Source organism: Hypanus sabinus, chromosome X2, assembly GCF_030144855.1.
Source record: "Hypanus sabinus isolate sHypSab1 chromosome X2, sHypSab1.hap1, whole genome shotgun sequence".
Classification (NCBI taxonomy): domain Eukaryota; kingdom Metazoa; phylum Chordata; class Chondrichthyes; order Myliobatiformes; family Dasyatidae; genus Hypanus; species Hypanus sabinus.
Window position 1 is genome coordinate 6,489,357 of NC_082739.1, and position 13,976 is coordinate 6,503,332.

The 13,976-nt window shown below is 42.6% G+C and overlaps 1 protein-coding gene across 2 annotated transcripts in view; it reads right to left on the minus strand.

The window, feature by feature from the left end:
• Nucleotides 1-13,976, minus strand: part of usp28 (ubiquitin specific peptidase 28) — a 108,038-nt gene extending 94,062 nt beyond the window's left edge. For both annotated transcript variants that reach the window (XM_059956849.1, XM_059956848.1), the window contains exon 1: nucleotides 13,754-13,976. In XM_059956849.1, the coding sequence (XP_059812832.1) occupies nucleotides 13,754-13,798 (45 nt within the window). In that variant the 5' untranslated portion in view covers nucleotides 13,799-13,976. The remainder of the gene's footprint in view (nucleotides 1-13,753) is intronic.

A 13,976-nucleotide genomic window follows, 5' to 3' on the forward strand; every position in this document is an offset into this window, starting at 1 on the left:
AAAGGTAAAAAGGTGTGTGGTTTATGATAACCTCTAGGCTGTGCTCCAATATGGCAGTTTTATTAAACTCATGCTTCCCCAACCTTGAAAATCTGATGATCAAATGCTGTCCATTCTATTTACCTAGGGAGTTCTCCTTAACGAGGCCGACTAATCAAACACTTGAGACACTGAATGATGCTGTCCCCAAACAAGGAACAGTCCATCCTGATGCATTTTTAATCAGTCAGAGACTTCAACCAGGCTTGTTTGAAGAAAGCCCTGCCCAATTACCATCTGCATATAACTTGTAGCACCAGAGATCCCCACATACCAGACAACTGTTATACAAAGATAAAGAAAGTCTCCTGTTCCTGCCCAGACTGCACTTTGGTAAACTGGATCACTTGGCTGTCCTCCTCCTATCTGCACACAGGCAGAGGCTAAAGAGCAAAGCTCCAGAGATTAGGACAGCAAAGAACTGGTTGCGGGAGGCAGAGGAGCAGCTGGCTATCGGATTGCTTTGAGTCAGTGGCTGGGCCGTGTTCAAGGACTCATCTGTGGATCTGAATGAATTCAGCCTGGCTGTCACGGACTTTATTAAAACAGTTGTAGACGAGTGTGTCCCCATAAAATCATGCCCCTACCAGAAGCCCTGGATGAACCATGAGATCTGCAATCTGCTGAGGGCCAGATCGGAGGCATTCAAGTCTGGTGACCAAGAAAGTTACATGAGGTTCAGCTACAATCTCTAGAAGGCCATCTCACTGGCGAAGTAGCAATCCCAGACTAAACTTTGGAAGCTCGACAGGTGTGACAGGGCTTGAATGCTAACCCCTCTTATAAAGTAAAATCAAGTGACATAGGTGACTACAGGACTTCGCTTCCAAATGAGCTCAATGCCTTCGATGCTTGCTTTGACCTTCAATACATGGAGGTATCGTCACAGTTTCCCATAGCACCTGATGAACCTGTGATTTCAGTTTCTGCGGCTGGCGTGCGAGCAGCCTTCAGGAGGGCGAATCCATGGAAAATATCCGGCCCAGAAGGAGTACCTGACCAAATACTAAAGACCTGTGCTGATCAACTGGCTGGAATGTTCACTGAGATCTTTAACCTCTCACTTCTGAGGGGATGTTGCATTGAATACCGAGTTGTAGTCAATAAAGAGCATCCTGATGTATGTACCTTTGCTGTCCAGATGTTCTGGCTTGAGTAAAGAGCCAATGAAATGACATCTGCTGTGGGCCTTTTGCTCCGGTAGACCAATTGGGGAGCATGCCTTGAAGCAGACTGAGGAACCCACCTACTTCAATTATACTGCAGGCTTCAATTATACCGGTGCCCAAGAAGACATGGTAACCTGCCTCAATGACTATCGCCCAGTAGCACTTAGATCAGAGAAACATAGAAAACCTACAGCACAATACAAGCCCTTCGGCCCACAAAGCTGTGCCAAACATGTCCTTACCTTAGAACTACCTAGGCTTACCCATAGCTCTTTTTTTTCCAAGCTCCACGTATCCATCCAGGAGTCTCTTAAAAGACCTTATCATTTCTGCCTCCACCACAGTCACCGGCAGCCCATTCCACCCACTCACCACTCTCTGCGTTAAAAACTTACCCCTGACATCGCCTCTGCACCTACTTCCAAGCACCTTAAAACTGTGCCCTCTCATGTTAGCCATTTCAGCCCTAGGAAAAAGCCTCTGACTATCCACATGATCAATGCCTCTCATCATCTTGTATACCTCTATCAGGTCACCTCTCATCCTCCCCCACTCCAAGGAGAAAAGGCTGAGTTCACTCATCCTATTCTCATAAGGCATGCTCCCCAACTTGCCTACCGGAGCAAACAGGTCCAATTTGCCTACTGGAGCAACAGGTCCACAGCAGATGTCATTTCATTGGCTCTTAACTCAAGCCAGAACATCGGGACAACAAAGATACATAACATCAGGATGCTCTTTATCAACTACAACTCTGCATTCACTACAACATCCCCTCAGAAGTGATCAACAAGCTCCAAGACATTGGTCTCAATACCTCCTTGTGCAATTGGACCCGCGATTTCCACACTTGTAAACCCCAATCAGTTCAGATTGGCAACACCTCCTCCACAATCTCCATCATCACAGAATGATCATGTGGATGTGTGCTTAGTCCCCTGCTCTACTCACTTTACACTTATGACTGCATTGTAGGCCCAAAACAAAGGTGGTGACGAATTAGCATAGAGCATTGAAAATTTGGTTGCGTAGTGCCACAACAACCACCTCTTACTCATGTCAGCAAGACCAAGGAGCTGATACTTGACTTTCAGGAGGAGGAAACCAGACATTCATGAGCCAGTCATCATCAGGGATCAGATGTAGCCAGTCAGTGGAGAGGGTAAGCAACGTTAAATTCCTGTGCTATCATTTCAAAAGATCTATCCTGGGCCCAGCTCGCAAGTGCCAGTATGTAGAAAGCACAGCAAATTCTCTACTTCCTTAGATGCTTGCGAAGATTAGGCATGTCATCATATCTTTATCAAACCTCTATAGAAGTATGGTGGAGAATATATTGACTGGTTGTATCGCAGCCTGGTATGGAAACACCAATGCCCTTGAACTGAAAAGCCTACAAAAAGTAGTGGATATGGCCCAGTACATCACAGATAAAGCTCTCTGCAACACTGAGCACATCTACATACAACGCTGTTTCAGGAAAACAGCTAGGGTGCCTAAGACTTTTGCACAGTACTGTAGTGATTTTATGTATTGCACTGTACTGCTGCACAAAAAAAACAAATCTCATGACACATGAGAGTGATGATAAACCTGATCCTGATATGGGTCCCTATTGTAGACTAAGAATGGGAAAGGGGCAGGGAGAGGGGAATCATGGTTGGGAAAAGGAGGATGGAGAGGGGAGGGAACAGGAAGCACCACAGAGACATTCTGTAATTGTCAATAACTCAGTTGTTTGGAATCAAGTGACCTTGCCTGCTGTCTGAGGGCTGGATATATCTGCACCCACACTACCCTGCCCCCTGCAACTGGTACTCCTTCTCTGCCACCTCTCCCACACCCCTCCCATGGCACTCTACCCTCATATTCCCAACGCCTTTTGCTCCCGTCAGATTTAGAAACTCGCTCTCCATTCTACGTTGACAATGAGGTACTGTGGAAAAGTCTGAGGCACCCCAGCTATATACATTTACCTAAGACTTTTGCACAGTACTGTATGTACCTCCCTCCAAAAGGACCACAACCTTGTTGTGGTGTGGAAACTTGCATGCCTCAATGACCTGGAGAGCTAAGTTGGCTGGAGTCAGGGCTTACTTTGAACAGATACATCTTCTTCCTTCCTTTGCCACTTTCATTGACAATTCTCTCATTATTTCAGGAGACTACTCCACAAACCAGCAACATTTAAATCAATGACAGTTCAGCCCAAAGCTCCAACAACAAAAGACCCAACTTTAAAGACAGTTGGATTAAACTAATATTTACAACACAGGCAGCAGCGATGGAGGGAAAGAAACAGTCAACATTTCAGCCCTGGATCCTTCAGCCCAAAACTCCAACTGTTCATTTTCCTCCATAGATGCTGAGGAACCTGCTTGAATACCTCCAGCACTTGTGTGTTGCTCAAGCATTTACAGGAACTTATGTGTCAGCTGCTTGCTTTGCATTAGGAACTGGGTATCAGTAAGCTGTGGCTTCCACTCTTCAGTTTGGCTAGTATCTTTTTAATTATCAGAATTAATATTGATATTGGTTCACTATTGGATCAACCAAAGAACTGTCTGTAGACTTCAGAAGGTGTAAGATGAAGGAACACTCAGCAGTCCTCATCGCGGGATCAGCAGTGAAAAGGGTGAGCAGTTTCAAATTCCTGGGTGTCAACAGATCTGATGGCCTGTCCGGGGCCCAGTATATCGGTACGGCTACAAAGAAGGCACGACAGCGGCTATATTTCATTAGGAATTTGAGAAGAATTATATCACCATAGACATTCGCAGATTTCTACAAATGTACCATGGAGAGCATTCTAACTGGCTACATCATCGTCCAGCATAGGACGGGGTTCACTGCACAGGATCAAAATAAGCTGCAGAAATTTGTGAACTCAGTCAGCTCCATCATGGGCACTAGCCACCTCAGCATCCAGTACATCTTCAATGAACCATGCATCAAAAAGGTGGTATTCATCCTTAAGAACCCCCATCACCCAGGGCATTCCCTCTTCTCATTGCTACCATCAGGGAGAAGTTACAGGAGCCTGAAGGTGCACATACATGACTCAGGAACAGCTTATTCAGGAACATTTACTGTAATTTACAGTTTTTATTATGTATTATAAGCAGTGCTGCCACTTAAGTTTCACAACATATGCCAGCGATTTTGATATGTCATGTGTACCAAGATAGGGTGAAAAGCATGTTTTGCATACTGTTCATACAGATAAATCATTACACAGTGCATTACACAGTAGAACAACAATGCAAAATCAAGTGTAAAAAGTACAGGGAAAGTGTATTGCAAGTAAAAGATCATAACGAGATAGATTGTGAGGTTACGGGGTCCATTGTATCACACAAAAGGGTCCATTCGATAGTCTGATAACAAGTCCATGATTAATCTGCTTCAAAAGTGTAATTATGATCTTCAATAGCTTTAAAACAAATTACACATCGGAAAAAAAACATTTGGAAGTATTAAGACATTCCTACTAGCCTCCTGCAAATACCTGCAGACTGCTTGAAATCCCCTACAAGCATATTTCTGGGAATCCCCTGCCTTCATTTCCAAAGCACAGTGTCAAAGGAAAACATTGTTGTCATGACAGAATGGATCATGCTGACAAGTTAAAAGCAAATGGGTGGAAGGGGGCTGCACTGGAATAGAAAGACTGTCAAGACAAAAAGAAAACAAAAATCTGTCTATGCACTCTATGACTATGATGTCTAAAAGATGTGGAGTTACAAGTTTGGGTTGTATGATTGTTCAGAACCAAGTCAAATGTCACAAGGATACATCAGCTGATAAACAGAGTTTACCTTCAACACAATAATTAATTTTAAATGCAATTCCAGTTTCCCAAAGTTATAAAGTCAGAGTCAGAGAGCTCTGCAGCACAGAAACAGATCCTTCAGCACAGAGTCCGTGCTGAACTATTCCCATCAACTCGCATTTGGACAATACCCCTCCCATCATGTACTTATCCAAACTTCGCTCAAACGTTGCAATTGAACCCACATCCAACACTTCCATTGGCAGTTTATTCCACACTCTCACCACCCTGAGTGAAAAAGATCCCCTTCAGCTTCCCCCTTAAATATTTCACCTTTCACTCTTAACATACAACTTCTAGTTCTAGTCTCACTCATCTTCAGTGGAAAAGATCTCTCCATTTCTTCGAAAGAAAGCAACATCTCACAATTGTTTCCACAACCTCTACACGACCATACTCAAGAGAATTTCCTTGATGACTACTATCCCGATAAAGCATAAATTGCTTTGTGATTGTGGCAACCTCGCTGCTATTTCCAGCAATACAAAGACATGACAGTGCATCTACAAAGTCAGTCATTTGGGAAGCTCATATCTATCTTAGACAAGCTTGCTACTGGTTTTAGATTCCACAGGAGGCGCAAATTTTTTTAAATGTGTCAGTGATTCTTTGACTTTAACATCTGACTTCTAGCCAATAACCCTTTGTGGCGGACAAGGCAGTGTAACAATCTTTTTATTCTCCTACCCTTTGTCACACAAGTTTAAAAATCTCTGCTTGAAGCAGGACATGTAGGTTAATTAATTTAAATCTATTCATCACCAAGTACACTCAAACATATACAGTAAAAATCTGCAGTAAATGTGCAGTTGATACAGTAAAAATGTGCTCCAAAACAAAATTAACTTCCTCCATGTACATTACTATGGATATTTTTAGGAACTCAGTATGTGAATAATTCAAGGCGCTAATGCAGCCACAAGAGATTACCCTGGAGTGAGGTGACATTTTGCAGGCAGTAGAACATGTATGCATGCAACATGTCTGTAAGGACTTCATCCTTATGTTCTCCAAAACTCTCGCCACTTCAAGTTCATTGTCCTTCAACTGGAATCATGTATACCACCAAATGAAACAATGACACACAACACAGTACATATAACTCATACACAACACAAAGCAATATTACCACAAATAAATTAACAAATAATGAATTATTATTTGTTAGAAGTTTGACATTTAGCATACAATGCATTTATGACACAAGTTAAAAAAATAAACAGTATAACACTACTGGCACTACATACATGCTGACACCTGGGTGGTGGCAGGAAGTTCAGCAGTCTTGCAGCCTGGGGAAAGAAAGTTTCACATCCTAACAGTTCTTGTCCTAATGTTATGGTACCTCCTGCCTGATGGTAGGGGGTCAAAGAGACTGTTAGATAGATGGGAGAGATCACTGACAATGCTAAGGGCCCTGTGTACACAGCGCACCTTGGATGGGTGGAACAGAGACCACAATGATCCTCTTAGCAGTCCTCATAATGCTCTGTAGGGACTTGAAGTCAGATGCCTTGCAATTTCCATATCAAACAATTAGGAGACTTGATGGTGCTCCTGTAAAAACTGTGTTAGAATGAGGGATGGGGGAGCCTCACTCATCTCAATCTCCTTAGGAAGTCGAGGCACTTCTATGCTTTTTTTGACTAAAGAGGTGGTCTTGATGGATCAGATGAGACTATCTTTATTTTGTTTTATGAGTCAGCTGCAGTGACTGGGGCACATGATAAGGATGCCCCCCAATGTCAGCTACCCCACAGAGTGTTATACGGCCAGCTACATCACGGTCGACGCTCAGCTGGAGGGCTGAAGAAGCGCTATAAGGATCAGATGAAGAATGCTTTAAGGAAGTGCAAGATCAGAACTGAGGACCTGGAGGATGTTGCTGCTGACCATAACACTTGGTGTCAGCCGTGTAGGGATGGGGTTCATATCAGAGAGCCAGGAGAAATGCAGCCATGGCTGCCATCACTACCACCACTACCACCTATACGTGTCACACCTGCAATAGAACTTGTGGGCCCAGGATAGGACTGTATAGTCATCAAAGATCTCACCGTTAAAGGAGTGGACGTTGTCATCGGATTCCGATGGACAACCGAAGAGAAGGGATCTGTATTTATGTTTTGATCAGTTACCAACACCAATAATAATAATAACAATAATAGAGTATCCGTTGTAAAGGTGTACTCTAGTATTACAAGTCGTAACAAGTACTTGATAATGTGCCAAAATGTTAATCATGTTGAAACACAACTATTACAAAGTAAAAGCTCATTGTAGTCACATACAGAGTTTGGCAAAGATCATAGAAGATGACATTCATTTGGGAGATGTTGGAAAACTATTAAGTACTTCTGTATTTATAGTAATATTGCCTTGGTCAATTTCATCCAGAAATTAGTATTTATGTATACATGTCATTATTAATATTACAGAAATTACTATTATGCAGTAAAGCATAGTGCATTGTTGATTACTCAAATTCCAGTCTCTGCAGTTATTTCATCCAAGCTCTTGGTCAAATTACTATCTTGTGATCATACTCCATGGCATTATCTAGTCACCACATAACATTCTCTCTTCACATGAATTCTAACATGACAGAGCTTGTATAGAGTAAGTAAAAGTGGGCCTACTTGAGCTGAAAGATTCATAACTGTGTTGTAACATTCTGTCTCTGAATCTTTGAATCAGATTCACTTTGAAACATATCACAATCAGACTTAGGACAAGGAACACTACAGCACAGGACCAGGTCTTTTTGGCCATGATGTCTGCACTGAACACAATGTTGAATTATGCTATTTTCTGCCTGTACATGATCCATATCTATGTGTTTGTTTAAATGATACTGGTGCATTTCCTTCCACCACTCCCCTTGGAAACCGTTCCAGGCACTTACCACCCTGCGTGGAAAAACTTTGCTCTTCTCACCTTAAAACTATTCCCTCCAGTATCAAGAGATTTCTACCCTGGGAAAAAGATCTAAACCTCTTAAAATTTTATAAACCTTTATCAGATCTCCCATCAGCCTCAATGCTCCAGAGAAAACAAGCAAAGTTTGTCCAACTTCTTCTCATACCCTTGAATCTGGGCAGCACCCTAAGAAACCTTACCAAAACCTCCACATCCTTCCTGTAAATAGAGAACCAGAGCAGCATACAATACAACTGAAGAATACCTTGGCTTTTCCACCAGACTCACAAACAAGACCTCTACACAGTGATCTTCAACTACCCCTCTGTTGTTATTGTTTCATATGGCATTCACACTTCTAATTGAAGGGAGGCCTGGGAGGGGCAGGTGCAAGTCTGTCCATTTGGGGGCTAGGGTTGGATTGATCTTTGTCCGGCAGCCATTCCAACATGCCTGACCCTGAGCTGGCATCGCCTGATGGAATCTTTGAAACATGCGAGCCTCCACATGACATCAATATGTTGATCCAGGTCATGGAAGATCCATCCCTTTGCACCTACATTAATCCCAGATTCTCATCAACTTCCCTCAGATTTTATCACTCACCTACACACCAGAGGCAATTAACCTACCAACCTGCACTTCTTATTGCACAGGAGGAAACCAGGGCACATGGAAGAAACACTTTGGGCCACAGGGAGAACTTGCAAACTCTACCCAATCAAAAACAACCAGGGTCAACTCCTGCTTTTGGGCACTGTGGAGGTTTTAGAAGGGTTTCCTAGGGTGCTGCCTGGATTCAAGGGTAGAAGCTATGACAAGAAGTTAGGCAAACTTGGGTTGTTTCCTCATGAGCATCAGAGGCTGAGAAGTGATCTGATAGTTTATAAAATTACGAGAGGTATAGACAGAAACAGATAATTCTCAAATACTAAATAGAATAAGTTTAAGGTAAGAAGGGGAATGCTTTTCCACACAGAGGGTGGAAGGTGTCTGGGATGGCTGCTAAAGGGAAAGCTGACCAATCGGTTATGAATCAGGAACCCTTGATATCGAGAGAAGACTCATGCTCCTTAGTTAAGTTGCAATCAAGGTTAAAGGGTGCTGTAACAATCCAAGTTGTTGTTATGTTACAACTGCTCAAAACTGACACAGTTGTCAACATTATGGAGCCACTTTCCAAAGGCAACAGCATAATTACAGGGTATGAGCGTTAACCAAATGAGAAGCCATTAATAGATAACTGTCAGCAACATGTCATCATACTTCAATTTATCTTAGAAAAATGTGACTGACCAGTAGTTCCCCCAGCCATATCAGTTTTTGGATGACCTTGTGGACCACAAGATACACAAACCAAAAAAATAGCATGAAAGGCCATGACCGCCTTCAAGGGGCTTTTGCTGTAGGTCGCTGTCAAGAGGCCTCTGAAACAACATCACAAGATGAATTGCTGTGCAGTTAATATGATTTGGTTTCTGAAATGTCTTCTTTCCCCATTTTGAAAAAAAAGTTGGTTTTCTTTGTTATCTCAAGCAAACTGTCAGCTTGAAACCAATTCTGTATGAGATGCAGTCAAGTGGTTGGTAAAGCATTGCCAGAATCATAAACATTTATGACACATCGGGAAATTATTCACTTGTTAAATCTATGTCTGACAAAAGAGCCATACCTTCCCTTGCCTCACTGATTGTAATCTCTAATGGGTTAAGGGATCTTAGTGAGAATCAAATATGATCATTTTCTGCCTCCATCTCCCCAGGAATGGATTCCATTCTTGAGGTTAAAAAAAAATCCTTTATTTCTTTCAAATGCCTTCTAAGCCTCTGATGCTTAAATCTATGCCTTGCAGTTCTGACACCTTCACAAAGGGAATCTAGTAGTAGATTAGTAGTATTCTGCCTGGGCATTGGTGACTAGTGGCGTTCCTCACAGATCAATTCTGTGACCCCTGCTCTTTATGATTTTTATAAATGACTTGGGATGAAAAAGTGGAGGTGTGGTTTAGTTGGTGATGCTGCAGACAATTTAGAAGGTTGTCATAGGTTGCAACGAGATATAGGTAGGATACAGAGTTAGGCTGAGAAGTAGCAAATGGAGTTCAATCCAGAAAAGTGTGACAAGATGCACTTTCAAAGATTGAATTTAAAGGCAGAGTTCAAAGTTAATGGCAGTGTGGTGTAATAGAAAGATCTTGGGGTCTGAATCCAATGTGGTCACTCAAGTTGATAGAGTGGTTAAGAAGGTGTATAGTGTGCTGGCTTTCATTACCCAGGGGATTGAGTTCAAAAGCAGCTCTATAAAACTCTGATTAGTCAAACATAAAATATTGTGTTCTGTGCTGCCCACCTCATTATATTAAAGATGTGGAAGCTTTAGAGAGTGTGCAGAGGAAATGTATCAGGATGTTGCTTGAACTAGAGAACATGTTTTATGAGCAAGCTAGGGCTTTTCCCTTGGTGTTATGGAGGACAAGATGCAACTTGATAGAGTTGCATAAGATTATGAGAGGCACACAGTAAACAACCAGTACTTTTTACCCAGGGTGTCAATGGCCAATACCAGAGGACATCCTCTCTTAAGGTGAATGGAGGAAAGTTTAGGGCAGGTGGCAGATGCAGCATTTATATATATATATATATATATATATATATATATATATATATATATATATATATATATATATATATATACATACACACACACACACAGAGTGGCAGGTGCCTGGAAAGCACAGCCAGAGGTGGTGGTAGAGATCGATACAATATGGAGCTTGAAAAGACTTAGAAGGGTACAGATAAGAAAAAATGGAGAGTTATGGGCTGCGTAGGAGGGAAAGGTTAGAGTGTTCATGGTGTAGGTTTACATTGCTTGATCCAACATCAACCAAAGGGTTTTGGACTGTGCTGTACTGTTCTACATTCTTATTTCCCTTAACCAGGCCTTTCTTCATTTTACATCCTTTAATTAAAACTGCTCTAAAAAAAAAATCACCCAAACAAATGTTCCCATACAACTAAGTTTCTTCAACCCTGGTAACACTACAATAAATTTCTGCACCCTCCCTAGTGCCATTACTTCTTTCCTGAAGCATGGCGAGAAGAGCTGGATGGAGGAATCTAGCTGTGGCCTAGCTGCTGTTTTATACATTTCTAGCATGACGTATGCCTCCCCAGTTTGGGAGAGTCTGCATCCAAATTGTTATGAATGCAGAAAAGTTCACTGGAGATGAGGAAAAGGGAAGCAATGAGAAATTATGGATACATTCTATCCCGCTCTTGAGGCTACGTACACTCAGCAGACATTTTATTGAGCACCTCCTGTACCTAACAAAGTGGTCACTGATTGTACCTTTATGTTCTTCTGCTGCTGTAGCCCATCCTCTTCACGGTTCGAAGTGATAATGCGTTCAGAAATGCTCTTCTGCACACATGATTATTTGAATTACATTGCTTTCCTATCAGCTTGAAACAGTCTGGCCATTCTCCTTTGACCTCTGTCATTAACAATGTGCTTTGCCCACAGAACTGCTGCTCACTGGGTGTTTTTTGTTTTTCACACCATTCTCTGTAACTCTAGAGACTGTTGTATGTGAAAATCCCAGGAGATCAGCAGTTTCTGAGATACTCAAACCACCCCATCTGGCACCAACAATCATTCCACAGTCTAAGTCACTTACATCACATTTCTTCCCCATTCTGATGCTTGGTTTGAACAACTGAACCTCTTGACCATGTCTGCATGCTTTTATGCAATGAGCTGTTGCCATGTGATTGGCTGATTAGATATTTGCTTTAACAAGCAGGTGCACACAATAAAGTGCCAATTGAGTGTATGACAGAGGTCTACACCTAGCGCACATCTCTTTTCAGTTTTCAATGCTCCTGCTCAGAAGCATTGCTGGAATAAAGCTGAGAGATGCCAGAGAAGAGGAACGCCAGTGATATTACTTTCAGCATGAGATGAGAGTAAACTTCCCAGAGTATCCAAAGCTCAGAGGCAATATGGTAGAGCTGCCAAATCTAACTCTGATACCACTGTTCCAAAGTCTGAAGGGTTCTTCAGCTGCTGTCAAAAGACAAGGACCAAGAACGTATAACCTTTAGTCTCACTTGCTAGCTCAGGACCTGGAACAGAATGTGCTGGCTAGAATCAGAGCCCAACAGGAAACTTGTCTCTCCAAGTTCATAGAATCATACAGCGCAGAAATGTGCCCCAGAAGCCCACTCATCCATGCCAACTGTGATACCCACTATGCCAACTCATTTTGTCTGCATTAGGCCCATATCCCTCCATGCCTTTCCTATTCAACTACATGTCCAAACACCTTTTAAACATGGTAAACATTGCCTCCATCACCTCCGTTAGCAGTTCATTCCAGATATTCCCCACCCTCAGCATGAAAACTAAACCCTCAGATCTAGCTTTAAATTTATTTATTGACATATAGCGTAGAATAGGTCCATAAGGCCCTTCAAGCTGCACCTCCCAGCAACCTATCTATTTAACCCTAGCCTAATAACAGAACAATTTGCAATGACCAATTAACCTACTAACTTGTACATCTTTGGAACGTGGGAGAAAACCAAAGCACTGGAATAAACCCATGCGGTCAAAGGGAGAACGCACAAACTTCTTCCATGCAGCAGTGAGAATTGAACCCAGGTCGCCTGTGCAGTAAAGCATTGTGCCTTTTGCTTCTGGACTCTCCCTCATTGTTGCCTAACCATCAGGTCTATGGACCTCCATATTTGCAAGCACCCACAAGTTTTTCCCTAGGTTGTGGATTTAAGTCTAAAGAGATGCATATGCCTAGGCTAACAGTCTAATGCTATACCAAAGGAGTGCCATAGTATTGGCAAAGTCACTTTGCGAATGAGATGTTAAAATAAATCCCATCCAAACACTCAGGAGGATGTTATTTCAAAGAAGAGTAGACAAGTTATCCTGCTCTCCTGTCCAATACTTTTCTCACAACCAACACCACTGAAAACAGATTGCTTGTCATAACCACGCAGCTAGCTGTCTTTGGGAATTTCCATACATAAATCCAATGTCACATTTCCTACTCTACCACAGTGGCACCCATGAGCTAATAAGACCATAGGACAAAGAAACAGAATTAGGGCAATCGGCCCAAGTCTTCTCCACCGTTCAATTATGGCTGATTTATTATCCCATTCTCCTGCCTTGTCCCTGGTAACCTAAAGAGCAGCTGCCTCACAACTCTAGTGACCCGGGTTTAGTACAAAGTGGTAGCATAAAGTCAGTCATTTTACTGAGCAGCACAGCAGATCAGGAGGTATAACTTACTCCTAAATCAACTTTTCAGTTCTGGATAGAAATAAGGCGGCCATACATCCATAGATACTACCTGACCTGCTGTGTTATTCTAGCATTTTATGTGGATTACAGGCAGTTTAGACAGGTTGAATGACCATCTTCTGTAACTTATGCCAAGGGCAGACTTTTAAATCAAAGGCTGCAGCCACACCATACAACGGCTACAGCCCATTCCCCTCCCCAAACCCGCAAACAAGGGGACAGCTATTTTAAAAAAACAGCATTTAAGCAAACAAAAAAATCAATTACTATTTGAAAAAGCAAACACGCCATGTGGCCATTTACAATGTGGGTTCGGACAAAGATTAGCAGGATCATAGGTGAACTTCAAGAAGTTGCAGGAGAAACACTAAATTGGCTTTAAAGTATCAGAAAAGCGCGGGTGAGGAAAATATTACAAAGTATCCCTGCGCTATTAAACTTTGTAACATTACTGCCGGCGTGTTGTTACCTTTCCCTCGCCGTTCTGTTCCGGCCGGCTCTCCCCCGCCGTCATGATCACGGCTTCCTCTTGAAGAAAATGATTTTACTTTATTTCGATAAAAGTTGGTGTCAGATGAGTCTCCAAGCCCGCGCCGGGAAGGTGGAAGGGAGCAGCAGCAGCAACAACAGCCCCCGCCGACGGCCACACAGACCCACTCCACCCCCCTGCAGCTCGTGCCGGCGCTCCCGCG